This window comes from Sus scrofa, chromosome 3 (assembly GCF_054392235.1).
Source record: "Sus scrofa isolate SSC_HxYL_T2T_F1_AM1 chromosome 3, Sscrofa_HxYL_maternal_Yorkshire_Landrace_v2.0, whole genome shotgun sequence".
Taxonomy (NCBI): Eukaryota; Metazoa; Chordata; class Mammalia; order Artiodactyla; family Suidae; genus Sus; species Sus scrofa.
This window is the reverse complement of record NC_139385.1, coordinates 80,766,796-80,792,908: the sequence shown is the minus strand read 5'-3', so window position 1 is coordinate 80,792,908 and position 26,113 is coordinate 80,766,796. Positions and strand designations below refer to the sequence as shown.

General features: G+C 55.0%; 3 protein-coding genes across 27 annotated transcripts; 1 reads left to right on the top strand and 2 right to left on the bottom strand.

Moving 5' to 3' along the window:
• Positions 1–496: 496 nt before the first annotated feature.
• C3H2orf81 (chromosome 3 C2orf81 homolog) lies at positions 497–5,419 on the bottom strand. 9 transcript variants are annotated; one of them, XM_085015570.1, is made up of 4 exons: positions 5,135–5,419; positions 2,361–2,591; positions 2,050–2,271; positions 497–1,942 (listed from the first exon to the last, which is right to left on the bottom strand). In XM_085015570.1, exons 2-4 carry the CDS (start codon positions 2,559–2,561, stop codon positions 569–571), a joined length of 1,797 nt encoding a protein of 598 aa, XP_084871696.1. In that variant the 5' UTR covers positions 2,562–2,591; positions 5,135–5,419; the 3' UTR covers positions 497–568.
• Positions 5,420–5,531: 112 nt separating this feature from the next.
• Positions 5,532–9,905, top strand: WDR54 (WD repeat domain 54). Of its 3 annotated transcripts, none has more exons than XR_014841631.1 (10): positions 5,532–5,605; positions 6,011–6,233; positions 6,386–6,448; positions 7,149–7,215; positions 7,609–7,662; positions 7,998–8,125; positions 9,017–9,117; positions 9,198–9,379; positions 9,566–9,640; positions 9,717–9,905. XR_014841631.1 is itself a non-coding variant. In XM_005662440.2 (10 exons), exons 1-10 carry the CDS (start codon positions 5,553–5,555, stop codon positions 9,846–9,848), a joined length of 1,059 nt encoding a protein of 352 aa, XP_005662497.1. In that variant the 5' UTR covers positions 5,532–5,552; the 3' UTR covers positions 9,849–9,905. The 3 variants fall into 3 exon arrangements, 2 of the variants coding, with proteins under 2 accessions (XP_005662497.1, XP_003125040.1); XM_005662440.2 differs by having other exon boundaries at positions 9,217–9,379; XM_003124992.5 differs by having other exon boundaries at positions 5,532–5,627; positions 9,217–9,379.
• A 392-nt stretch (positions 9,906–10,297) lies between these two features.
• Positions 10,298–25,058, bottom strand: RTKN (rhotekin). Of its 15 annotated transcripts, none has more exons than XM_021087344.2 (13): positions 24,820–25,058; positions 22,791–23,228; positions 17,198–17,397; positions 15,094–15,155; positions 14,943–14,996; positions 14,727–14,844; positions 14,353–14,562; positions 13,242–13,336; positions 13,031–13,137; positions 12,667–12,795; positions 11,842–12,010; positions 11,571–11,675; positions 10,298–10,992 (listed from the first exon to the last, which is right to left on the bottom strand). In XM_021087344.2, exons 2-13 carry the CDS (start codon positions 22,860–22,862, stop codon positions 10,658–10,660), a joined length of 1,656 nt encoding a protein of 551 aa, XP_020943003.1. In that variant the 5' UTR covers positions 22,863–23,228; positions 24,820–25,058; the 3' UTR covers positions 10,298–10,657. The 15 variants fall into 15 exon arrangements, 13 of the variants coding, with proteins under 13 accessions (XP_020943003.1, XP_020943002.1, XP_084875011.1 ...); XM_021087343.2 differs by lacking the exon at positions 24,820–25,058 and adding an exon at positions 23,576–23,655; XM_085018885.1 differs by lacking the exon at positions 24,820–25,058 and adding an exon at positions 23,576–23,655 and having other exon boundaries at positions 17,221–17,397.
• Between the last annotated feature and the right edge of the window lie 1,055 nt (positions 25,059–26,113).

The window sequence follows — 26,113 nt, the reverse complement described above, 5'->3', positions numbered from 1 at the left end:
GGTTCAAATTTGCCTCCCAGTGAAACTTGGATTTGCACTTTAAGGTGAATTGACAGAGCTCCAGAGACTGGAAATCAAATTCAGGTCTTTTTTTTTTTTTTTTCTCCACCATCCATGGCATGTAGAAGTTCCTGGGCCAGGGGTGGAATGTGAGCCACAGCAGCAACCTGAGCTGCTACAGGGACAAGGGATCCTTAACCCGCTACACCACCAGGAATCTCCCAAATTCCTCATGTCCTGAATCACTTCCTCCCCCCTAGTGGAAGGACAATCTCTAAGTTCTCTAAACTGAGGCAGACTCTACTTGCAACCCTTATATGTGCTCCTTGGTGGAGAGGGGGATGATTCTCTAGAATGCCTCAGCCTCTCTGGCCCTAAAGCAGAGTCTCCTAAGCATAGTCATGCAATTACCCCTGGAGCCAATGTTCTATATCCCTGACCTCTCCAGTTCAGTGAGAACACACACTTGGAAGAAACTGACAGAGACACAGGCCAATTCCTAAGACAACTCAGGTGTTTATTTCCAGCAAGTAGACAGAAGGAGGGTAGGAGTCCCACCGCCTGAGGTTCAGGGCTCATAATGGAGCAGGTGGTTGAAGGGGAGTGACCACATTTTGGGCGTTGAGTTGTTCACGATCTGTGCCACAGTCACCTGTGGTTCTGGGGCACCTGTGTGGATGGGAGGAGAGGTGCTGCCTTTTTTGTCCTCCTGTTGAGGTTCAGCAGAGCTGAGCAGCTCCTGGGTGGTTGGGTTCCACATGCTCACACCAGGAGCCAACTTTAAGGCTTCAGGCAGCAACATCGGCTTCCACATCACCTGGGATGTGGCCTCAAGAACTTGGGGCGCGGGATGAGGCCACTTGTGAGGATCCTGGCTCTCCCGGTACCCAGGGTCCAGGCCCTGAGGAGGTATGCGGGTGCGGCCGGCCCACAGCTCGCCCAGCAATTCGGCCTCCCCTTCCCAGCCGCTGGGCCACTTGGCACCTGGCCATAGTTTGGGACTAGGACTGTGGGCCACATCTGGGAGCACCGAGTGTGTGATGGGAAAGCGGAGCCTGGAACTGGGGAAGGGCAGCTTTGAACCAAAGCCTGGCGATGGTAGGCCTGAGCTTAAAGTGGGGAATTGGAGTCTGCGGCCGGGGGCCAAGGCTCGGAAAGGAACGCCAGGCGGGAGAGGGTAGAATACTGATGGGGAGACGCGGACGTCGGGACCGGGGGCTTGCGGACCGGCCGGGGCCTCGGTCTTCCGGCTCTGCAGGCACCCGCGGTAGGCTTTCTGGGGGCGCATCTCGGAGTTTGGGACCAGAACCTCCGCCAGGGGGCGCACCCAGCGGCGAGGCAGCCGCGCGGGGTCCAGGCGCTCCATCTCCGCGCTGGGGCCAATTCTGCCGCGAAGTGAGCTGGGCCGCGCATCGGGGCGCCAGAGCTGCTGCGGCTGGAACCCAGAGGAGGAGCTGAGCGTGCTGAGACCACCAGCAGAAGTTCCAGACACCGAACCGCTCGAGGAGATGAAGGGCACCTCCTCCTTCTTGGGCTCCATCCTGTCTCCAGCCGCCTGAGCCTGGGGCGTGCAATAGTAGAGGTCCTCGAGAGAGAACGGGGAGCTGAAGGGCTGTGCCTTCTCGACCGAGCCCTTGGGGCTGGCAACCGGGGTCGGCTCCAGAGAAAGGTGAGGACCGCCTGCGACCGCCATCTCCATCGACAGTTGGCTGCTCACGGTCAAGCATCCGACCGAGGAGAGGTGGCCCCTCGCCTGGCCGTCCAGTTCCAATTCCTCTAAAGGACCTCGAGGCCCTGTCTCCTTAAGCAGCTCCAGGGTGGATGAGGGACCTGGGACGACCCTCTGCTCTGGAAGACAGCGGTCCCAAGGTTCCATCGGTTCCTGAGAGCCTGTATCCATCCACGATCTTCCTAAAGTGATCTGATCCACGCTCCCTCGGTCCTGGGGAAATGCACCAGGGTGGTGGTGAGAAGTTGAGTAGTGAGACGTCGCAAAGGGGAGAGAGGCACTAAGGTGAGTGGCGGGAGGTAGCTGGGGGCTGGGCTTACTTCGCCTGGGAAGGTCTCCTCCAGCCCCACCGAGGTGGGCGCGTGCAGCACGGGCACGGATCCCTGAGCCCAGGCGTCCGTCGTGCAAGCGGAAGGTTCTTCGTCCTCTCCCCACGTAGGGTCCTCTGCCACTGCAGTTTCTCCCTCGTCCCGGGCCAGGAAGCGCCACTCGGTGATCTGCAGCATGGCCTCCCGTGCCTGACTGATGGTGAATGGAATGCACTGAGGAGGAGGCGAAAGAGGGTCTCAGGCCAGCAGGAAGGGGTCAGGGAGAGGGGAGATGGGTCTGAAGGACCAGGATCCAGGCCCACCTGCTGGGTCAGGTAGACTTTGAAGGCGGAGTCCATGACTCGGGCCAGCAGATCAGCCAAGATGTCCCCCACCACTTCCTCGCCCTCTTCAAGAACCGAGAGCGCCATCCACTCGGCCTCAGTAAGCCGCCCAGGCACGATGTCCACCTGTGGCACCGGAACTGTTGGCGGCCGGACCTTTTCCGCCTTGGATCGAGTCATCCCGCGGTCTCGTGCCTGCCTCTCCTGCCTCTGTGGGGAAAACAAAAACAAAAACAAAAAAAACAGGATAATCAGGGCTGGAAACCAAGGCGGGGAGACGCTTTTATGCGCTAGGAGGAAGCTTGCTAGAGTTATCTAGTAGGAAGGAAGAGCCTTTTGAAAAGGACAATTTCCCCAGGATCACAGAACAAGGAAGTAGTGGAGTCATACTCCAGATACAGGTTTCTCTGACTCCAGAGCTTGACTTTATCCTGCTTCCTAAACAAACAAACAAACAAAAACATTTGCAACAAATTTTTGAAAGGACAGATATTCCCAAATATGTTAAAACTTCACATGAAAGTTTTTAAAATCATAAGACTGAAGTTCCCTTCTGGCATTGTTGCCCCAACTGTGGCACAGGGTTGATCCCTGTCCTGACAACTTCCACCTGCCGAGAGTGCAGCCAAATAATAATAATAATACCTCTGGAGTTCCCATTGTGGCTCAGCGGGTTTAGAACCCAACTAGTATCCATGAGGATGCAGGTTCAATCCCTGGCCTCAGCCTGGGAACTTCCATGCTGTTCATGTGGCCCTAAGAAGACAGTAATAATAATAATAATATCTCCAAGGATAATAAGCAAAGGACATAATATTTCACAAAAGCAGAACTATTGATGACTAATAAATATTTGAAAAGATGTCCAACTTTTAGGATCCAGCATTGCCGCAGCTGTGGCATGAGTCGCAGCTGCAGCTCAGATTTGATCCCTGCCCTGGAAAGAAGAGATGTCCAACTTTTAAAAATATCAATTCCAGTTTTATAAATATACCCAAAGGCATATTCTGAAATGAAAATAAAAATACATTATGTAGTTCCCGTCGTGGTGCAGTGGAAACAAATCTGACTAGGAATCATGAGGTTGCGGGTTCGATCCCTGGCCTCGCTCAGTGAGTTAAGGATCCAACGAAGCCGTGAGCTGTGGTGTAGGTCACAGATGCAGCTCGGAATCCGCGTGGCTGTGGCTGTGGCTGTGGCGAAGGCGAGCAGCTGTAGCTCCAACTCAACCCCTAGCCTGAGAACATCCATATGTCTCGGGTGCAGCCCTGAAAAGAAAAAAAGAAACGAAAAAAAGAAAAAATATATGTATTCTCTAAGATAGTCCGTGATGTTATTTATAATAGCAAAACATTGAAAACATAGGTCTAACAAGAACAAGAGATGGCTAATTGTGTACTACCTATATGATGGAATATTATGCAATGATTAAAGGCAATCTTTAGGAAGAATTTACAATACCATGGGAAAAATACTTTTTTTGCCACTCCCGAAGCATATGGAGGTTCCCAGGCTGGGGATCTAATCCAAGCCAAAGCTGAGACCTACGCCACAGCTGCAGCAACGTGGGATCCTTAACACTGCCTCACAGGGGGATCTCCTGGGAAAAAGTAATGTTAAATGAAAGAAAGAGGATACAAAATTACATATCAAGTATGATGTTGAAGAAAAGGACAAAAATTACAGTAGATATATTTCTTTCCTCTATACACGTCTCCATTTTGTAAATTTTCTACAATGATTGTTTCCTTTTATAACCAAGAAAAATCCACTGAAAAAGAAAAAAACTAGTCCTAAAATATCCATTTTAGGGACATGGGAATTTACCAGCAAATTCTTTGGAGCCTCCTCACTTTCCCACAACAGTCTCCCTGAACCTGATTGCTTCCAAAATTTTCTTCCCAACATTTTGCCTCCCCACTCCCAACCTATTGTCTCATGCATGGTGTTCCCCAACTCTAGTATTTCCTAAACCTCACACTGAACTCAAAATCCCTCAAGCCCCATTTTTCCTCTCTGTTAGTAGAACAGCCCTGTTGGCAAGCCCAGGTAATGGTTCACAGCCCAGTCCAGGCTTGGCCAGAGCAGAGCAGGTAGGGCTGGGAGAGGGGTGTCAGTTCCTTAGAGTTCCCCTTCCAGCCTCTCATGTGACACCTGTGATAGTGACTGTGCCTAGAAGTAACCTGATCAGAAGGATTGGAGATATTGTTGCACAAATGCTCTTCAAGTCTGTTTTATTTTAAAATTTCTTGGCTTTGGAGTTCCCACCATGGTGCAGCAGAAACGAATCCAACTAGGAACCATGAGGTTTCAGGTTCAATCCCTGGCCTCGCTCAGTGGGTTAAGGATCCAGCGTTGCCCCTGAGCTATAGCGTAGGTGGCAGACACGACTCAGATCTGGCCTTGCCGGTGGCTGTGATGTAGGCAGCCGGCTACAGCTCCGATTGGACCCCTCGCCTGGGAACATCCATATGCCGCTGGTTCGGCCCTAAAAGGACAAAAAGACAAAAAGAAAAAAAAAAAAAAAGAAAGAAAGAAAGAAAAATTATTGTTTAATCCATTGCAACCTCCTGAAATTCTCGAAATATCACTTATCTAGCAACACCTCTCCCGCATGCCTGGCCAATTCTGTTTATCTATTCAAATGAGTACCTCAATGTAAGAGACTTGTTATTACATGCATTAGCTGTTTCCAGGGTCATTTCTTGTTCCTGGGCTCTGTACCCCCATATAACCCCCTTCCCTCAGCTTACGAGTGTGACAATGCTTCTGAGTGCGTGCGGTACAGATGTAGGATTTCTGCTCTAATGCACCGACATGGCTTCCTTAGTCATCTTGAACTCCTGCCTACTAGGCGGGAGCCAGATGGCACAGAGCTGTCCCAAGGTTCAGGACACCAATCTTAACGGTCTGTCCCCGCTCTGGAGCACCCTCAGCTGAGCTGAAGCTCACCGAGCCTTCATGCGCCATCACCGCAGCGGTAGCTCCAACCCCAGCGGTCCGGCGGGCTTTCCTGCCCAGCCAAGGCTCGCAGCTGCGGCCTAACGGTCGCCTGGGCAACCGCGCGCTGGGACGCTCGCCCCGCCCACAGTTGCCCCGGCAGCCGCATCGCGCGCTGCGCGTTCGCGTTGCTCGCCCCACCCAGCGGTCGTGCGTACGTGCGTCGTCTCTATGGTGGCGGCGGATTCGGAGGAGACTGGGGTACCGAACGCTTCTGGAGTCAGGCAAGACGACCTGGAAATCCTGGTGTGAACTCTAGCCTGGTCCGGGGGCTTCGCGGAGCCAAGCTGAGGGAGGAAAGACCTGAGGACTACCCTGCTTCCTCCCGCCTTGGCTCGGGGTCTTGGGGCCCCTGGGTCCTGTGCCATCACCATTCCTCCTTTGGGATTCCCCGCATCACCTCATAACTCAGCCCTGGGGTTCCCCTCGTCTGCTCCCTGATACCCTTCCCACGCCACGTGACCACCACCACCCCGCGCCATCGCCGTCCTCGAGGCCCCCATGGACATCATGATCCAGCCCCGGGGGTCTCTCCCAATGCCTTCTGACAGCACCCCACCCCCACCCCAACACGCTCAGGAATCTCCGCTGTCTCCTGAGCGCCTGGAATTCGGACTTCTCTCCCCTAGGATGTTCCACCGGGAGCGCTCTATCCCCCTTCGAGGCTCGGCGGCCGCTCTGTGCAACAACCTCAGTGTGCTGCAGCTGCCTGTCCGCAACCTCACACATTTTGGAGTAGTCCATGGACCCAGCGCCCAGCTTCTCAGCGCTGCTCCTGAGGGTGTGCCCTTGGCCCAGCGCCAACTCCACGCGAAGCAGGGCGCTGGAGTGAGCCCCCCACTCATCACCCAGGTGAGCCATGGACCTGGGAGTGATGTTGCTGAACGCAGCCCTAACCCAGTCCCTCTCCAAACCTCAAGAAATCGGCCTTCCCTAACTCTCTGAATTTCCACACTTCTGAGGCTTCGTGTCCTCTGCTCTGCCCACTTCTCACCTCCTTCCAGGTCCACTGGTGTGTCCTCCCTTTCCGAGTGTTGCTGGTACTCACCTCACATCGAGGAATACAGGTAAGAGAAGGACCTTCCTGTCCTCTCCCACTAGTCTACTCAACTCCTCTCCAAGGCCCCTGGACCTTTCCCCATTTGCCTATAAACATTTCCAAACTTTGCACAGGCTTAGCCCCCATTCTCCGTTTTTTTTTTTTTTGTTTTGTTTTGTTTTTTGTTTTTTTTTTGTCTTTTTGCCTTTTCTAGGGCTGATCCTGTGGCATATGGAGGTTCCCAGGCTAGGGGTCAAATCAGAGCTGTAGCTGCCAGCCTACACCACAGCCACAGCGATGTGGGATCCGAGCCGCGTCTGCGACCTACACCACAGCTCAGGGCAATGCTGGATCCTTAACCCACTGAGCAAGGCCAGGGATGGAACCCGCAACCTCATTGTTGCATTGTTGCTAGTCGGATTCGTTAACCACTGAGCCACGACGGGAGCTCCTCCTTCTCCTTATTTCTCATCTTCCTTCCCTGTTTTCCAATTCCCAAGTGCCTTCTCCAATATCTGCCCCTTTATTACTTGTATGACCTTGTGCAATGTAGTTAACTTCTTAGAGCCTCAGTGTCCTTCTCTATTAAATGGGGATAAAGGGGTGTCTCTCTCCCAGGTTCTGAGGACTAAATGGGCTATGGCTAACCCATGTATGTGGAGTAGTCAGCACAGAGCTCAGCAAAGGTCCGTTGAGTTGTGACCCCCATCCTTGCCCTGGTCTTCCAGATGTACGAGTCTGACGGCTCTGTCATGGTCTATTGGCATGCACTGGACTCTGGAGATGCCTCTCCAGGTACCTGCAGGACTGGGTGGGGTGGAGGTAGGGAGTGTTTGTCGGAGCATGGGGAGATGCCATTTCTTTTTTTTTTTTCTTTTTCTTTTTTCTTTTTTTTTTTTGTCTTTTTGCCATTTCTTGGGCCGCTCCCATGGCATATGGAGGTTCCCAGGCTAGGGGTCGAATCGGAGCTGTAGCCACCGGCCTATGCCAGAGTCACAGCAATGCAGGATCCGAGCCATGTCTGCAACCTACACCACAGCTCACGGCAACATTGGATCCTTAACCTACTGAGCAAGGCCAGGGATCGAACCCACAACTTCATGGTTTCTAGTCGGATTCGTTAACCACTGAGCCATGACGGGAACTCCCAAGATGCCATTTCTAATAGTTTTCCCCTCTCATACTCAGTGCAGGCTGTGTTTGCCCGAGGAATTGCCGCCAGTGGCCACTTCATCTGTGTGGGTAAGGGGGCCAGGGACAGGGTACTGGGGGGTGCTGAGGGGGAGAGATGTGGGCTTTGACCAGGAGGCTGCTGAAGGTCTGAGAAAATTGTGGAGGGTTGGAGGAAATGGTGGGAGTGAAGAGGGATCTGAGAGACTCAGAAAAAGCCATGGAGGCCTTCAGAGGGGCAGAGTGGGCTAGGAAAGGCGTAGTGAATGTAGGAATGAGGCTGTTGGAGCCATGAGAGGTGGGTTTGTTACTAAGGCCTCTGGGATGGGGAGGGGGGCGGGTGCTGAGGGTGGTTGCTGGAGACCCGGGAGAATCAGGAAGCCATCAGCAGAGCCCTGTTTCTGCAGGAACGTGGTCAGGCCGGGTACTAGTGTTTGACATCCCAGCCAAGGGTCCCAACATTGTACTGAGTGAAGAGCTGGCTGGGCACCAGACACCAGTCACAGACATTGCCACGGAGGCTGCCCAGGGACAGGTGAGTGGATGCCCCCTACCTGTTCCGGAGAGTCTGGGGGCCTTCCCCACCCTGGGAGGCAGGAAACCTGGGGTCAAGTCTTGGCTCTGCTGCTAAGCAGCTGGGTGACTTTGGGCAAATTGCTGCACTTTTCTAGGCTTTGGCAACCTCAGGTCCAGGGATGAAGCCAGGGGTACTTTATATTTATGTGGCATTTAATGGTTCACTCACACTTTACAACCCTGCTGTGAACAAAGGAGCTGGAACAGATGGTTTTTGAGATGCTTTCCAGCTATGCCATGTGTGGCTGCCTTCTCCGAACGTGGGCCATGCCCACCCGATCAGGCCCCCTTCCACTGCTACCCTCTCCAGGAAGCCTTCCCCCTATTCCAGCTCCCAATGATCTCCCTTAACTGAGCCCTGAATTAACACTGCCCTCAAAGACAACTCTTGTCTCTCCGTTTGGAATATAAACCTCTTGAGAACAGGATGTGTATCTTTTAATTCATATGCTTCACTGCACCTGGCACAAAGCTGAGCCCATGGGCTATGTTGGCTGCTTGCAGTCGGGGGTTGTCACAAGGCCCAGAGTCTGGGCATGACTGTGACTGGCTCATGGCAAGACCTTCCAGAAGGTCATGACCCTATGGCCTCAGTTCCATCACTCTTCCAATGAGAACAGTTGTCTTCCCTCCTCTAACATGTGGTGTGTGTGTGTGTGTTGGGGCCTGGGTGGGGAGAAAGACACTGTAAGGAATACAAGGAAAGCATCTCATTCTTCCGGGAGAACCCTTCAGTGGGTGAGGGCTCTACACGCTGCCCTTTCCCTGGAGAGGCAGAGATACAAGTGCGACCTGAATACAGGACCCAGCAGCAGAGAAAGGGAAGAGCTGATCGCACCGTTCCCCACAGGACTGCGTGGCTGACATGGTGACAGCAGATGACTCAGGCTTGCTGTGTGTCTGGCGGTCAGGGCCCGAATTCAAATTACTGACGCGAATTCCAGGCTTTGGGTAGGTGAGGCAGAAGGGGGCCTAGGCCTTCCTGAGACAGCTTCAGGGTGGGGAGTGGGCTTGGGTCTAGGAAATCAAAGTCGGGTGTCACCCTTGCAGGATCCCATGCCCGTCTGTGCAGCTGTGGCAGGGAGCCATAGCAGCAGGCTACGGGGATGGGCAGGTGCGTCTGTATGAAGCCAGTACAGGAACTCTGCACGTCCAGATCAACGCTCATGCCCGGGCCATCTGTGCCCTGGACCTGGCTCCTGAGGTGGGCAAGGTCAGTCTCCTCCTCTCTCCCGACCTACCCTTGTTCCTGGTGCCGGGTTGTTGAGAGGAATTCCACAGGCTGATCTCTGCCCCTCAGCCTAGCCCCCTCCCTGGACACCGGGACGGGGCACTACAGCCTATCCCAGTCCCATCAGCACGGCCTGCCTCCCACTGGTCCACCGTGCCTTTCTTACAGCTGCTCTCTGCAGCCGAGGACACCTTTGTACACATCTGGAAGCTGAGCAGAAGCCCGGAGAGTGGCTACGTTGAGGTGTGTGGTGGCAGAGGCGAGGGGTGGGGGCCCAAGTGGGAGGCAGCAGGCCCTGAGCAGCGCTCTTCTCTCCCAGGTGGAACACTGTCACGGTGAGTGTGTCCCCGACACCCAGGTGTGTGGTGCCCGATTCTGTGATCCCTCCGGCAGCTCCTTTGCTGTGACTGGCTACGACCTCGCCGAGATCCTGAGATTCAGCAGCATGTGAGAGGAACTCAGCCCTCCTTCTTCCCTGTGCTATTTATAAAGTAACCCCCTCCACCCAGCCCTTGTCTGATTACTCAGTATCACAGTCACACTTCACAATTGGCAAACTAACCTCCAGGGGTGAGGAGATGGGACAAGTCCAGACCAAGCTAAAAGGCAACCTGTCCTCAAAAACCAGATGGGAGTTCCCACTGTGGCTCAGCAGGTTAAGGACTTGACACTGTCTCTGTGAGGATACGGGTTCGATGCCTGGCCTCAGTGGGTTAAGGATCCATTGTTGCCACAGGTTGTGGGGTAGGTCACAGTTGTGGCTTGGATACAGTGTTGCCATGTCTGTGGCATAGGCCTCAGCTGCAGCTCTGATTCGGATTCGACCCCTAGCCTGGGAACCTCCATAGGCCGAGGGTGTGGATGTAAAAACACAAAACAAACAAACAAACCGGTGAAGGCTGCTGTTAAATAACTTTAATGGTTGATGGGGGAGTCACAAGGGAGGTGCGTTCCTCCCAAAGCTCTTCAGTGCCATCCTCAAAGCTAGTTAGTGCAGGGAGGAAGGGCGGGGTTGCTTCCAGTTTTCTCCCAGGAAGGGTTTAGGGGATCCCAGCCAGCCCTGGGAATGAGTCCCTCAGCACCATGGCAACCACAGGTTAAGAGGGGCTTCTGCTCCCCCTCCGCAGCCTACCCCCAGTCCAGCAGAGGAAAGGGAGGCCCAGCTGGCCAACCTGCTCCAAACAGCGCCGAATCCAGAGTCCAGCCGTGCACAGATCATCTCCACCTCTGGCCAGATCCTGGTGCCAGCACCCTCCTCTCTCACACTGGTGACTGGAGCCAAGTGTGGGGCGGGCCTTGGCTGCAGAGACCTCTGGACCGTGGGGGCCGCTGCGAGGGGAGAGGGGCAACCGAGCGAGAAGCCCCAGGGGAGTGGTCTGGCGGGACAGCATCCAGGGAGAACGTTCGGGGTCTCCCCCAGGAATGGGAATGGGTCCGGGCCGGGGTGGGGGCCGCTGAAGCAGGCGAGCAGGGGCCAGGCAGGGCAGGCTGGTCTGTAAACATTGCTAGCCAGGGCGGGGGCGGCTCCAGCCTCGCGCCCTCCCGCTGAGCCAGGATGTCTGTCACGGCTGCGATGTCATCTAGCGGCTCAATAGCTGTGGCACCAGGAAGGGATTGAGGGGAGGGGGCTAGTCAGAGCTTAGGCCCCAGGCCTCCTCAGCCCTGAGCATCACCTGTCACTATAATAAGAGGAAAGCAAAGCCTGGATCTCAGCCGAGATTGCATTATCCTGCAGGAGCAGCCCCTCACCTGGGCCCCCTGGAGCCACAGGTTCTGATAAGACTATGGGACATGGAGGGGACCGGGTGGCAGGGAGAGGGGGGTGGGCAGGAGGGGGTAAAGAAATGAGAAAGAGGAGGAGAATGAAAGCAGTGCCAGGCAGGCGAAGGGCCAGAGGAAGAGACAGGAATCCGCATACAGAAAGGGAAACAGAAAAGAAGAAATTAGGGGAAAAATCCATGAAATGACTCTGGTTCTGTGGGGATTTGTTTTGAACTTTGGTGGAAGCGGTTTTAAGAAGAGTTGAGAAAGAGAAAGGAAGACTGGGTGGAACTAGGGCCCCAGAGTTCTGCCTTGGCCCAAAGTATGCTTTCTCTCTGTTTCCATTATCTGGGTTCCCTTGAAGTCCCCGACCCCGCTTCCCGTGAGGAGTCCGGAGTGCACATCTACTCACCCATTTCATGGTACAGGGACCCCTGCTTGGCCAGTACTTGGGGTGGTTTCCGGGGAGCAGGGGTTTCAATTTTCATTAGCTCATCACAGCACTGCTTCCACTGGCCTGGAGGGAGAGCACTGATTGGGGTGGGTGGGGGAGGACTGTGACAGGGCCAGGCCCCCCTCTCCCCTCCTGCATTCCCTTCCACACTTTCTCGAAATAGAGGCTTCTGGTAAAAATGACAAGCCCCAATCCTACCCAAAGGCTCGAGCCAGGCTCCTCCTCTTACTCATGTCAAAGAAAAGCTGCCACAGAGCCTCCATCCAGCTCTGCAGGGCTCCCCGACTCTCTGCCTGAAGGGTGTGTGTCACCTCGTCCTCCCCATACTGGTTACTGATGCTCAGGGTGAAAGGCCGGCCCGCTGCCTGGTCCAGCTCCCCTGCCCGGACTCGCGTCTCCTGCAGGAGAAAGATGGGGTCTCTTTACACCGTCAGCTTGGTCACAGTCAGCAGTGACATCAGGCAGACTTGGTCATCCCTGCCTTAGAAGGAGGAGTTTGCGGGGCTTTCACTAAGCCCTCTCATTTGCCTCCTACTGACCAGATGGGAAGAAATGGCAGGAAAGCACTGGGATGAGACAGGTGGTCCTCAGCCAGGGAAAGAGGAGCAGATGGAAACAGAGAAAGAGGGGCCGAGCAGGCAGGGGAACGCTGAGGCCTGAGGGCCCTCCATACTTCTGTAACAGTCAGCAGCAACGCCAGCAGAAGGGCTGAGAAACAAAGGGGGTCCTTGGGAGAGGAAACCAGGGAAGGTGAAGGAGGTGCAGGTTGGTGTCCGAGGAGAAAGATGGAAGGAGGCTGAGAAGTCCTGAACTGGCTAGAGGGCCCTTTCTGAGGCTCGGCGGGGGTGGAGGTTGGTGAGTAGAAGGGATGGTCATTTTCCAGTGATGCTTGGAGAGAATACGGTCCCCTCAGCATCCCTGACCCAGAAGCTGGGTGTGGTGCTCTTCAGAGCAGGAGGCTGGCTTTGATCTCTCTGTGCCCACCCTCCTGGGGCCTGAAGGAGAGGCTCCCAAACCCTGGCACCTGGTGGCTTCACCACCAGGGACTCATCACCTTGTTGATCCCAATAGTAAACAGCGGCTCTTCCCCAGTGTCTGTGTCTTCAGGTTGCCGGTAACAGAAGAGGTTTGTGCCTTTCAGGACTCCATGCACTCGCACCCAGTCCTGCAGCTCCCCAGCTTGCTGCATAAATGACTCAAGGTTTCCTAGGGGACTAGCACCCCCAACACCCTTCTCCCCAGCCCCCCACAGAGAAGCTGCTCCTGTCTGCCCCCCTCCTGCCTGCTCCTCCTCCTGTCTTGCCATATCCCTCCTTCCTCCATCCAAATCTCGCCTTCTCAGTAGTTCTTTGATCCCTAGGTCATCCAGGTCTCCTCTGCCTTTTCCCCGTCCCCTTCCACTCCTCAGGGCCCCTCACCTGCACCCTGAGGGGACCACTCGCTGTAGGCTGAGTCATGCAGAGAGGCTGAGCCACCAGGCGGCAACACACGCTACCATAAAGGGGCAGCCAGGCAGGGTTCTCCTCTGGGGGAGGAGGAAGTGCAGGGTGAGGATGGGGAATGTGAAGGGGACCATCCAGCGGCCCCTCTTCTCACCATCCGGCAGCCTCCACGTACATACATACTCACCCGGACTGGCGAGGGTGAGGTCATGTGTGCGGAACCCATCCTGCACCTCGGCCAGGGTGAGCGTGGTGTGAGCCAGGAGGTGGTAACGGGGACCGCTGTGGGACAGAGAAGCGGGAAGCAGCCAGTGAGGGCCGTGCTGCAGGGCAGGAGTTCTCAGCCCGGGGGAGGTGGGGGGGGGGTATGCCCATTGCTCAGGCCCCCTACAGAAAACTAGCTTGCCTCCCCCACAGGGGTGGGAGCAGACATCTACTGCACTCCTGCTAAGTGCGGGTTCTGTGCTTGTAATATGTTATCCTGGAGTTCCATTCGTTGTGGCTCAGCAGAAAAGAATCTGACTAGCATCCATGAGGACGCGGGTTCAATCCCTGGCCTCGCTCAGTGGGTTAAGGATCCTGTGTTGCCGTGAGCTGCGGTGTGGGTCTCAGATGTGGCTCAGATCTGGCGTTGCTGTGGCTGTGGCCTAGGCTGGCAGCTACAGCTCTAATTGGACCCCTAGCCTGGGAACTTCCATATGCTGCGAGTGTGGACCTAAAAAGATTTTAAAAAATAAAAGGAAAGGAAAGGAAACATGTTATCCCGCTGTATTCCCACAACAGTCCTGTGAGGTTGGTGGCATCCTTTAGTTATTAGATGAGGCAGCTTTCGGCTTAATGAGGTTAAGAAATCTACCCAAAATATAGCTTAGCTGGTGGAGTTGGAATTCAAATTTATGTCTGTCTCCAAAATCAGCACTCTGTTCATTACCCACAAGGGTCTCAAACTGCTCATCAGAGGCCCTGTGGTTCCACTTGGTGCCTCCAGGTACTTGTAGATGCCATCACAGGACCCAGGCTACCCTGCTTCAACCAGGGCACACTGTTCTAGCAACATGAGATGTATTAGCTGCTGCAAAAAAGTGAAGACCCGGGAGCCTAGCTCTTCCTGCATTCCTGTTGGTCTTCTCATCTGCCTTGGGCCCAGCCCTGAGGTACAGGCGGCAGTGCCTCCCAGCTACGTAGCCACCGCTCATTCACATCTGCCTGTGTGTCCTGGGAGCAGTGAGGAATAGGTTCTGCACACTCAGCACAGGGCAGAGGTCACCTGAGGGCAGTGGAGGAATGTGGGGCCTTACCCCACAGCGGGGGTGGGGAGCAGGATGGGACTGCTCCCTGACCCCCCTGCCATCTCCAGCGATGCCCGAACACGCCTCCCTGAGGAGCGACCCAGGGAGCTGCTGAGTTTGGTGGCCAGCCTCTTGGGCGCTCCAGCCAGGGCTCCCTCCTCTTCCACGCAGGCCCCATACAGCTCCAGTCGAAGTTCGAAGTCTGGCCCTGCCTCGGCACTACAGGGATGGGATGAAGAAAGCAGGATGGTCCAGGGGAAGGCTGGGGGCTGGGGAGGAGGGTGGATGTGGCGCAAGCACAGGGCACACGGGGATGTCTCCCGTCCGCTGGCACCCCCCAGAGCAGCGGAGACAGGCGGGAGCCCCAGGGATGAGGTCCTCACAAGAGCACGTTGCTCTGAAAGGAGACATCTGTGAGGGTCCTGTCCACCAGGACCATCTCCGTGTCCTGGATGTGCTCCCCGATCTGCAGCAGCAAGAACACAGCCCAGCGGTGCAGGTCTAGGGACGGAGGACAGAACGGGTAAAGGTGTGCCCCACAGGGGCCTCCCATCTCAGGGCCCCTCCCTTCAGTTGGTCCCAGCATGTATGGAACTCACCGCCTTTGTTCTTGAAATATTCTGTGTCCTTCCACATGAGTGGGATCCGCAGGTCTAAGGGGCAGAGGGGTAGGAACGGAGGTTGAGACGGGGCAGGAGATCTTGTCGTTGGGCAAGGAGTGCCAACAGCTGGGGTACTTGTGCTTCTTACCAGAAATGCAGACCCGGCCGCGGCAGGGGGAGCGTTCAGAGGGTGGCCCACTGTCAGAAGGCCTGTGGGCAAATCACAACATCCTAGAGACACTGTTCTCTCTGGCTCTGGTTCCCAAGGGCTCTAGGACACCCCTGCCCAGGGCCCAGTCACCAGATCCCAGCCTGGCTGATAGGGCAGAGCTGAGACACTGTTAGAGAGAGTTGTCAACTGAACCCACGAGTCACTGGGCTTGGGAATGCTAGAGGCACTAAGTTCACACACAGTAAAGCTTGGGCCACCCCCCACAAGCACCCTCCCTGACCACCTGCCCAGACCCTGCCAGGGACAAGAGGGGCTTGAGGAGACAGGTGCCCAGAGAGAGGCTCCCTTTCAAGGACTCTTCTCCATTAATCCCCAGGCTTGCAGGATTTTGCAGGCTCTCTCGTTTTTTCTTGTTGTTTTTGTTTCTTTGTTTTTTGACTTTTCTGGGGCCGCATCCATGGCATATGGAGGTTCCCTGGCTAGGGGTTGAATCGGAGCTGTAGCTGCCAGACTTTGCCACAGCCACAGCAATGCGGGATCCGAGCCGTGTCTGTGACCTACACCACAGCTCACGGCAACGCCAGATCCTTAACCCACTGAGCAAGGCCAGGGATTGAACCCGAAACCTCATGGTTCCTAGTCAGATTCATTAGCCACTGAGCCACAACGGGAACTCCAAGTCTCTCTTTTTAACAATAAAGGAGGCTACTTGTCTCCACCATCTCATCACTTTGATAAAAGAGGGTACTGGCAGCCAGAAAATCAAGAACCTCAGTATGGAGCATTTGTGTTCCATTTGCCACGAACCTCTCTCTGTCCTCCCCTGAGCTTTGATTTCCCCTCTATCCTCCTGGCTAATGGGCCAAACCTTCCCAGTGGCCCGAGTTCCCCAGTCCCCCCACTGAAGGGGGGGACATCCACCTTCCTCCCCTCCCCACCCATCCTTAGGACCCAATTGAGCAAGTATCCCTCTCCTCAGGTGATGGCCAGCTTAGCTATACTAATTCATGATTCATCACAGTGAAATTAGTGACTAACTGATGTGGCACTGACGGCAGTGTGTTTGGCTGCCAGGGACTTGGGGTGTACTTCACATCCCACTCTGTGTGTGGGCCCTGTGTGTGGGCCCTCTGTGTGTGACCCATTGGGCAGGGCAGAGCCTTCAATGGTCCCCTCTCACAAGATAGAAAAGTCATAGTAGGAGCTGTCCCCATGCCTGCTGGCCCTTCCTTCAACTTTATGGAGCAGCAACTGAAGCTTTCCTCCTTCCCCTGGTGTCTTCCTGGGTGAGCTCTGGAGGGCTCCTGGCAGCCTCTTCTTGTGTCAGCCTTCCCGGCTGAGCTGGGATGGACACTCTGCCAGTGAGGGGCCCGGACCTTCTCGGCACTCAGCCTTGTGGGGCCAAGCAGGCTACTTTGCCACAAGCCAGTTTTCAAAATGACCAGTTTATCAAAAATGGCCAGTTCTCAGAATAATCAATTTTCCAAATATTTTCTCCCACGTTGTAGTTTTACCAGAGCCATCGCCTCAACCATTTCACTGCAGATTTGTCAGATCAGCAGAGTCTATGGTCAGGGTAGGCTGGGCTTCACATCTAAGAGGTGAGTCTGTTTAGAATGCACAGTCTAATTACGTGGATGGGTAGGCGTTCCCTTATTATGTTTTTTATTTCCCTTCCCAATCCCTACCTCGGATGAGGCAAACCCCAGGTACAGTGAACTGTTGTCAGTTACAATAAATTGGCCATTTAGCAGATTGGCCATTCGGTAAACTAGCTTGGAGGAAACTAGGTTTCCAGAAGCCAGGCAGCCCGCCTCATTAGATCACAGGCAGGGCTTTGCAGATTAGGGCTTTTGCATTACTAGCCCTCAGACTGCCAGCCTTTCACCAGACACACTGCTTTCCTGAGCTCAGCCCTAGCAATTCACTAGCACACCTCTGAGCAGCACACTGTGGTGGCAGGACGCCAAGGTGTCTTCCAGGCCCGTGGTAAGTCTTCATGAAGAAGCCAGCTTCAGGGCAGTCCATGTACACACTGCACTGCTACCCCCCATAAAGCCTCGCCTCCCCCCTTGCTCACCGCCGGCCTGTCTTCCCCAGCACCTGCGCCTCCTTGCGCCGCTGAAGCTCGCCCATGTAGCTGAGGATGCGGCTGTTGCACACCAGCAGGCTCTTGGTGGCCTCCAGAGCCTGCTCTCGCTGGGAGCAGGCTGCCAGCAGCTTACAGGCCCCTTCCCTCATCCGGATCTCATGGTCTAGCTTTCTCTGCAACTCTGTGTCCTAGCCGGAGTCGGGAGAAGGATGAGAAGGACATGTCAGTCAGGGGACAGGCTGGAGCACCCTTCAATCCCCAAGTGGGCTGTCACCTACTAGAAAGTGAAAGGAACGTGTTTAAGGCAAGAGTTGAGTCTCAGCTTCAGCTGCCCAGGATTAAGCAGAGAAGCATTGTAAAAAATATAGATGCCCTCTGGGAGTATAATTTTTTTCAGCCTCTTTCGAGTGCAATTTGGGAAAATCTGTGAAACCTACAAATTCACATGTCCTTTAATCCAGCTAGCCAATGTCTAGGAGTTTATCCTAAAGATATAGTTACACTTGTGGGCAGAACCATATTTATTGCAGCATCATTTTAAACACAATATTAAAAGTCCTTTGGAGTTCTCTTGTGGCACTGCATTGCCACTGCAGCAGTCTGGATCACTGCTGTGGCGCAGGTTTGCTCCCTGGCCTAGGAACTTCCACATGGTGCAGGTGCAGCCAAAAACATTAAAAATTAAATTAGAATGTTAAAAAGTCCTTCAATAGGGTATTGGTTAAATAAGTTATAGGCTGTCTATACCACAGAACATAGAATATTGCAGACATTAAAGAGTAAGGTAGATGTGCAAAAATGAAAAAATCTTCAAAATATATGAAGTGAGATAAAGTAGAACAGTATTATAGCATGCTACCATTTATGCAAAAAATAGATATAGATAGATATAGATATCTCCTTAGATATGCATAAAATAGTAGTAGTTGTAGCTCTGGGAGCCAGAAATGGAAAACCAATTTATGATACTTTGTATAATACTCTTCTTTACTATGGCCCTGTTAGAAATTGTTACCTTTTAAAAAATTAAATCTTCTGAGTTTAAAAAAAAAATCACCAGGCCTCACCTCAAACTAGCAGAATAAGAATCTCTAAGACAGGGGCATTTGCCTTTTTCGGAAAATTCTCCAAGGGACTCTGAGGTGCAACCCAGGCTGAGAATGACCACAGATAGTAAAGTCCATCCTGGTCTACCCCAAAGATTCGCAAGATGAGAGAGAACATCTAGTTGGGAAGGGGTCAGTGGAGAAGGAGCATACTACCTGCTGTGTTTGCTCATGCTGAACAGAATGCACTACACACCCCAAATCTGGGGACCTGCTGGCCCCCTTGAGTTTGGGAGGTGGGGACAGAGGCAAGGGATGGGGATGGGGAGGCAGGTGAAGCAGGAGGTCAGGAAGGAGGAGCTGAGCAGGCACTCAGCACAATGCCCAGCCTATGGTGTACATGAATGGTGGAGGTGTTTATTTTAACGACGCTATTTCAGCCCCAGTAGCATTCACTTAGTAACACTGGAGCCTCCCTCTGTGGTCCAAGTCTCCACATCTGGGAGGTGAGATATGCAGGCATTAATGGCTGCGCCTTAAGTGCCAGGTCATGGCACAAACACACTCACAGCAAACAGACCCTATTTGCTCCTGGATGAGGTGATGGGGAAGGCTTCAGAGAGGACTAACCCTGTTGGTAGGAATCAGAAGGCAAGCTCAGTGGAGCCACCGGGTTGGAAGAGGAATGTGAATGTGACTGTGGGAAACTAAAACCTGTCTTCTCCCACACACCAGCACTCTTCCACACTGTGCCCTTGCTTCCGTCCCTGGTGAGTCAAGTCTCCAAAACCTGAGCACCCTAAATCCCTGCTTCCGGGAATTGCCTTGCCCAGCCTTCCTGCAGATTCTTCCTTCCCTACATGGGCTGGACCAGACTGTCATCACCCCTCACCTCACACCACTCTCACTATCCACGTTTCCCTTCCTGACCCTTCAGAAATAGGCTTCCTGGGCCCTAATCCCCTCTCCACCAGGCAGCCCTCTCAGACTACACAACTGCCCCCACCCCCACCGTGCCTGCCTGCCCCGGGGTCCCACTTTGCTGCTTGCCAACCCCCATCCCATTCTGCATCCAGCTTCTGCCACAAACACCCCAGACAGGTGTGGGGGGTTGGGGCCAAGCGGCGTCCTCAAGCCCCCTGCTGACTAGCCTCTGGGTCCCGGCCCCAGCACTCACGGATCCTTCCCTAGCCCTGTCCATGGCACGTGCGGCGCGACGCAGGCAGTGCGCTGTCCGGAGCCGCCCGGGTGGCCCGGGAGCAGCCCCGCCCCCGCCCAAGGCGCTCGGGCGCCGGTGACATCAGCTCCCAACTGCCGCGAGAGTGGCCAAGGGGCTCCGAAGCGCAGGCAGTCCCTCCGTCCCTCAGTGCGCCTGGCCGGCTAGGCTTGGGCTGCGCGAACCACAGAGCTGCGGAGGGACGGCACCTCCAGGAGCACTGGCCTCGCCCAGGAAAGGGCTCCAGGCTCCGGAGCTGCCGGAGGCCAGGAGCCCCCTCTGTGTGGCGGTTACCCTCCAAGGTGGCTCCTTGGCTGGGAGCATGCGGGAAGGGGAGAGTGTATACACTGGAGTAAGGGGCTGCAGAGAAGTCGCTGTGTCCAGCGTGGACGAGCTGGATTCCGAGTGCGGACACCCTGGCTACCACCCCCTCCCTGTCCCCCAACCCGGTCAGAATCCACTCCCCCAGCCCCAGGGTGGAAGATGCTCTAGAAACCTCCCACCCTTGGACAGAGTCGGGAATCCTGACTCAGGCTCAGGTTCCCTGAGTTTCACCCCCATCTCCCTACCACAGGGAGAGCTCCATGTCACCCCCTCCCCACCGCACACCCTCCCTCCCCAGGCAGGCAGTGTTTTCACTGGACTCTCCTGGGAAGGAGCCTTGGATGTCAGGTTGGATGTCAGCCGACCTGGGTCAGGGCCCAAGGGGCTGAAAGAGGATGAGTCATGGGCAGAAGCCCCAGAACACATTAGGCTGCTCTAGGCATCCTTTCCAGTCCCTCCCACTCTCTTCTGCATCTGACCTTCCTGCTTTGGTTCTCATCACCTTCTGTTCTCTTTAGAATCTCCACAAGGGCTAAGTTCAAATCCTAGCTTAGGAACTTGACTAACTAAACTCTGGAGCCTCAGTTTGTAAATTGCCAGTGGGGGGGGGGGGTTAATTCCACTTCCTTCATAGCACTATTTGAGAACTACTAACCTCTGCGTGGGCCCAGCACTCCCACCTCCCCTTTACTTGCAGCTTAAGTTGCCTCTTCCAGAGACTCTTCTTAGATTTACACTTCCATGACTACCTTTCTTGCTAACCCCGAAAGATCAATGGGATGGGGGTTGGGGAACTGCTGAGGTTCATGGAGAAAGAACACAGCTCCTTCAACCAGCCCACGGCTGAACAAGAGATGAAATAAAATCTAAGCCCCTGCCTCTGTGCCAAAACTTGGGCAGAGCTCCTATGAAGAAAAATTATAGAGAAGGTGTGGGATACAGAATATAAACATTTGCATACCTAGACCAGCCATGTCCAATAAGATCTTCTGCAATGATGAAATGTTCAGTAGCCATCTAGTGCTTGAGATGTGGCTAGAGTAATTAAGGAACTAAACTTTTTATTTTATCTCATTGTAATTAACTAAATTTTAAATTTAAATAGCCACATGTAACTAGTAACATGGCTGGTGCAGAGGGCCAGGGGAGGCAAATAGCTTTTATCTCATGTACCAACACAGGACAATAGGTAGTGTCAGAATCTTAATGGGCTCCTCGGGCACCTTTCTGCATTTCAGAAAAAAAATTACACTTTCCAGACAAACAAATTAGATAAAGGTGCCCCCTCCTTACCAGGCCAGGATTCCCACCGCTACCCAGTGTCCTTATGAAAGGACACAACCTGCAAAACCTATGCCAAGGCTGTGCTGAGAAAGACTGTGAGGCCACACTTGGTGTTGTTGGTGAAGAGTGCCATGATTGACTAGTAATGTCTACCATGAGCTAGGGAGTGGGACCAGGGTGAGGGTGCGACACCTGTGCCATAAATTGCTTTTCTGAGCTAGACTCTGACCTCCCTCAGCAGCAACCCCCTGCCAGGTCCAAGCAGTCACTTCCACAGCTTCCTCTACCTTGCCCATCTCAGTAGATGACCAATGACCACGCTGCCCAGCTGCTTGGCTACACACCTGGGAATCATCCTGGAGTCCTCTCTTTGCCTCACCCTCATGTCCAATCCATCAGCAAGTGGATCTACCACATCATTTGAAATCCACCCCCTTCTCCCTATTGCCACATAAGCATTTAATCCACATAACCAGGTCCACTTCCCTAAAGATACGACCTCCTAGCTGGCGCTCTTCCTCTACTTCTCTTGCCAGCCTTCCTCTCTCCGACCCCTGCCTGGCCTATTCACCTTAAACACAACAGCCCCTGCAGTTCCTGCTGTGGTGCAACAGGAATCAGGAATCAGCGGCAGGGCGCTGGGACGCAGGTTCAATCCCTGCCCCACACAGTGGGTTAAAGGCAGATCCATTGTTGCCACAGCTGCGGTGTAGGTTGCAACTGTGGCTCCAATCTGATCCCTTGCCCTAGAATTCCAGGCACCATGGGGTGGCCAAAAAGAAAAATAAATAAATAAATAAACACAACAGCCACCATTTTAAAGCATTGGATGAGCTGTTCCCTGTTTAAAACCCTTCCATGGGCCAACATCACACTTAAAGTCCCCCTGTCATGGCCCTGAAAGCCCTGCATAATCTGGCCCCTGCCTATCAGCTTGACCCCAACTACTATGTTTTAGCCACATTGGCTCTATCTTTCCCAAATATACACCATCATTTTCATTAAGGGCATTTGCCCTTGCTCTGCCCTCTGCTGGAAAGCCCTTCCTCCAGACTTCACAAATCTTCACATCCTTCTGGTCACAGCTCAGAGATCCCAGAGGCCTTCCCTGACTCCGTCATAATAATGCTGCCTCCCCTACCCGATGTTTATTGATCCCACCTGTGAACTTATGCATGTTTATTGTCTGTTCTCTCAATAGAATGGACCCTTCCGTTTGGTTCACTGAAGTATCCCAAGATCTAGAAAGGAGCTTGGCATATAGTAGGTGTTCAACTAATGTGATTAGGAATAAAGAAATGAATAAGCAGCCCTGCCATCTTCAGGCCCAGAGAATCCTTACATCCCAACCCAGACTCCTCGTCCCCTTCGGTGGTGAGGTCAGATCCTTTCCACAAACCTCTCTCTTCCCATACCTAATAAACTCCTCTCTTCTTTCTATACCTAAAAGGAGCCCTCCGCCACCTCAGCACAAGCATCCACACCCACCCACAGAGCCACCAGAAAGAAGCATAAAGACCCTGTTGCCCCCTAATTGGCATAACTGAGCCTGGGTCCATACATAGCACCCAACGAAGGACATGCAGAACCACCTGTCCCTCTCCCCATTTGGGGCAGGCCCGGCTCCCACTCAGCCCAGCAGGAATGCACAGGGCAGAGGCTGGGGCTGGGGGGCTGTGGAGGAGGTGAACTCCAGGGGCGGGGGCGTTACCTCCAGGCTGAGCGCCATCTGCCGGATGTAGAGCATATTCAGGTCCTCCAGGATGTGCAATCTGTCCTGCATCTCTGTGCCCCCCGGGTGCCCCTTCCCCTGTTGGCCCCTCCAGAGGGGTGGGGTGAGCAAGCACCACGCTGCCCCACACTCCCTCCTCCTGCTGATCCCCTGGTCTTGAAAGAGGTGGGCAGTTCTTGGGCAGAGGGCAGAAGGCAGAGGCAGCCCCTTTCCCTCTTACGCTCCCGTTAGACCCCTCTGGCTGCGGTGACAAACTTTCCTTGCCTACCGCTGTTCCAGGGCCCTGGTGGGAGCCAGGCATGGGAGGAAAGGAAAGCGAGGTGAGGATGAGCAGGGTCCCCGGCGAGGAGGCCAGCTGCAGCGGGGGCTCTGGGCACAGAGTGTCCAGTCTTGCTTTGGTGGCAGCTGTTCTCCCAGCTGTGGAAGAAAAAGGCTCTTTCATTCCGACTCTGGCCCCTCCCCAGCCCCCGCCCACACCCCTGGCCTGGCGGACAGAGAATCTGTGTGCGGGTAGGGCGTGAGGGGCAGGCACAACTGGACGGGGGCAGGGAGGGGACACTTCATGCAGGTTCATGGGGTTTGTCAGGAGATTGGAGCTTTTCGGAAGGAGTTCTGGCTTAGTTTGAGGAAGAAAAGGGATAGAAGTGAGGCCTTGAGTGAGCCCAGGGAATGGGACAGAGGGGTAAATGCAGCCCCACCCCCAGAGCCACCTCTTCCAACTAGGGGCCCCCAGCCAGCCAGCCCCACCCCGGGTTCACAATTACCTCGCTTTTCCAGGAGAAGAGAGGAGAGGGAGGGAGAAAGGCAGGGGTGTGCCTGGCTGCTGCTGCCCCCGCTCCCCTCTGCGGGCCCCTTCCCTTCCAGACAGGAAACCAGCCCCGATTCCCAGCCAGCTGCAGCTTTGCCACCGCCCCCCCACCCCCACCAACTCCAGGCCCACGGAGTCACACTCGACTCAGCCGGGGCCCAACGGCTCCGCCCCGGCTCCTCCGGGGGCGGCCCCAACTCACAGGCCCCTCCTCCTGGTCCCCGGGCCTCGCCCCTCACTTCTCCCACACTGGCCCCACACGGCGTGGCTGGCACCGGACCTGACAGAGGCCCTCTCCCCCAGGCCCGCTAGCCTCTGAGTCAGTCAGAGAAGGCCGGGGACACTGGGACATGGCTGTGAAAGAGCTTTTGTTCTGGGGCAGGCTGTGGGGGAAAGATCAGAAGCCAGGCCTGGAATCCCAGCCGGAGGAGTGAGAAAGTCCCCCTCACTTAACCCTTTCCAGGCCCCGCGGGGAAGGAGAGCTAACCTTGGGGAGCTATTTGCCCGCTAAGTCCTAGCTCACCCTCACAACTTTCAGCCCTGCCCAGCTTCCTTAGGGAGGTACGGGGTGGGGGGACGCTCAGACCTGGGCAATGTGTAGAGTGGTAGAGTGATGGACTCCTCTAAAGCCCCAGGAAAGGAGGCTGAAAGTTTGAGCGTGGGAAATCATCCCAAATCGTTAATAAGGAACCCTCTCACTGCCGACTCCCTCAGCCGCAGAGGAGCAGTTGGGGAGGGTTTCGGTGAAGAGGCTGGCCCTGGCCAAGAAGTCGAGATTGTCCATGAAGGCTGTCCCAGATGCGGCTGGAGGCCGGGGAAGGAGTGGGCGCCCGGACCAGGAGTCAGAGCTGTGAGAGCCCGCCCAGTTGCACATCGCCCTTTGCTCCAGAACCCCGGGAGGGGCCGGGGTCCAGGCACATTTTGGGAATCGAGCCTAGAGCCCCTTAAATTGAAGGCAACCTGAAGTTTTTCCAGGCAGAGGCAAATCACCCCAAGTGGGCCAGGGAATGTCTGGGGGGGGCACGGTCCGATGAACGAGCAGATGGCCCGCGCCTGAGTTTTAAAGTCAACAACCACTAGTTTCTACCCGACCCGCGGCATCTCCGCCCCTAGGCGCGCGAGGGCTCGGGCGGGGGCGGGAAGCCCAGGCAGCCGGGGCTACCGGAGCCCAGGGAGAAGGCAAGGGCGCGAGTCTCTCACCTCGGGTGGGTCGCTGAAGAGGCTGAGTCGGAAACGGCCGCGTTTGAACTCCATCTCCAGGGCGGAGCCCCTGGCCACGGTGACCCGGCTCCGGTGGTTTCGGGAGAACATGCTCGCGGCCCCGCGCCTTTGCCTACCCTCTGCACTCCCCGCTCCGCCCGGCTCTGCTTTGTCCCGTCGACTTCTGTCCCTAGGCGCCCGCCAGCTTGTTCGGTCGGGAATCTCCCACCTCCCGGTTCCCAAACTCCGCCCCCGGAGACGACACCTGGGTCGGGCTGGGCGCGGCACCCTCCACCCCCCTCCAAAGGCCGGGCCCGCCGGGCCAGTCCTGGGCGCCAACCAGGCCTGGCCCGAAAGCCAGGGCACCCCCACACCTAGCGAGCACTGCGGGGGCGCGTCACCCCTTCCGGCCCTGCTAGCCGGCGCCTCACCTGGGCAAGGGGCGGGCCCAGAGAGGCCCCGCCCCACCTGCCGCCCCCACCGGGCTCGCCAGATTCCCAGCGCCCGGAAAATCCCGCCGCCCAGGGATCACCGCCAGGCACACTGCCGCTCCAGCCCGGCCCTGTCACCGCGCCCATTCTCACCCCTAAGCTGCTTCTGAGGAGACAGTTTCAACTTCTTACAGTCCCAAATGTCCCTTCTTTGCCCCCCTCCCAAGTCCCCCCCCCCCGTCCCTTATTGGTCACAATTCACGGGGCAGTGCTTAAGCACTTGTTCTGTCAACTGTTTCAGCTTCAGTTTTCTCACCTGTTCGATGGGGATACAGTAATTACCTCCATTCCTCAGTGCCGCTATGAGGATTACATATGAGAATGAGTGTAAAATGCCCAGCATAGTGCCTGGCACAGGACAAGCGCCCCACAAGTGGAACCAGGAAGAAAAAATCAGGTGCAGCACCCTTGTGCCCTTGGATAGGGCACGAGCGACCTCAACGCCCTGGGCCAAACGTTAAGTACCTTAAGAGGGTGAGGATATTACCCTCTTAGACCTCAATATGGCCTCTCAGTTACTTTGCTGGGTGGCTGATACTTCGTTAGGAGTGTTAGCTTCTGCAAAAAAAAAGGGGGGGGGGCTCTCAACACCAGCCCCCAGCCTCATTGGAGAGAAGGAAATGGCAGAGAATTAGTTTGCCAACCACAAATGAAGTCTCCCTGGGCTCATTCATATCTAGAGCCAGAAAATATCAGCCTAGAGCTTTAGAGAGGTCAGGTTAAAACTGCCTGCTATAAATGAGGTCCTGCTGTATAGCACAGGGAACTATATCAAATCACTTGTGATAGAACATGATAGAAGA

What these genes read in the sequence shown, in the direction of transcription:
- RTKN (XM_021087341.2), bottom strand. Translation starts at nt 24,930, where the DNA reads ATGTTCTCCCGAAACCACCGGAGCCGGGTCACCGTGGCCAGGGGCTCC. An exon ending in CCTCACCCTCGCCAGTCCGG is followed by an intron (nt 13,138 to 13,241) that starts GTGAGTATGTAT and finishes CTCCTCCCCCAG; the next exon opens with AGGAGAACCCTGCCTGGCTG. An exon ending in TTACTATTGGGATCAACAAG is followed by an intron (nt 12,011 to 12,666) that starts GTGATGAGTCCC and finishes TTTCTCCTGCAG; the next exon opens with GAGACGCGAGTCCGGGCAGG.
- WDR54 (XM_005662440.2), top strand. Translation starts at nt 5,553, where the DNA reads ATGGTGGCGGCGGATTCGGAGGAGACTGGGGTACCGAACGCTTCTGGA. An exon ending in CCTCACATCGAGGAATACAG is followed by an intron (nt 6,449 to 7,148) that starts GTAAGAGAAGGA and finishes CTGGTCTTCCAG; the next exon opens with ATGTACGAGTCTGACGGCTC. An exon ending in ACGCGAATTCCAGGCTTTGG is followed by an intron (nt 9,118 to 9,216) that starts GTAGGTGAGGCA and finishes TCACCCTTGCAG; the next exon opens with GATCCCATGCCCGTCTGTGC.
- C3H2orf81 (XM_005662434.4), bottom strand. An exon ending in AAGTCTACCTGACCCAGCAG is followed by an intron (nt 2,252 to 2,360) that starts GTGGGCCTGGAT and finishes ATTCACCATCAG; the next exon opens with TCAGGCACGGGAGGCCATGC.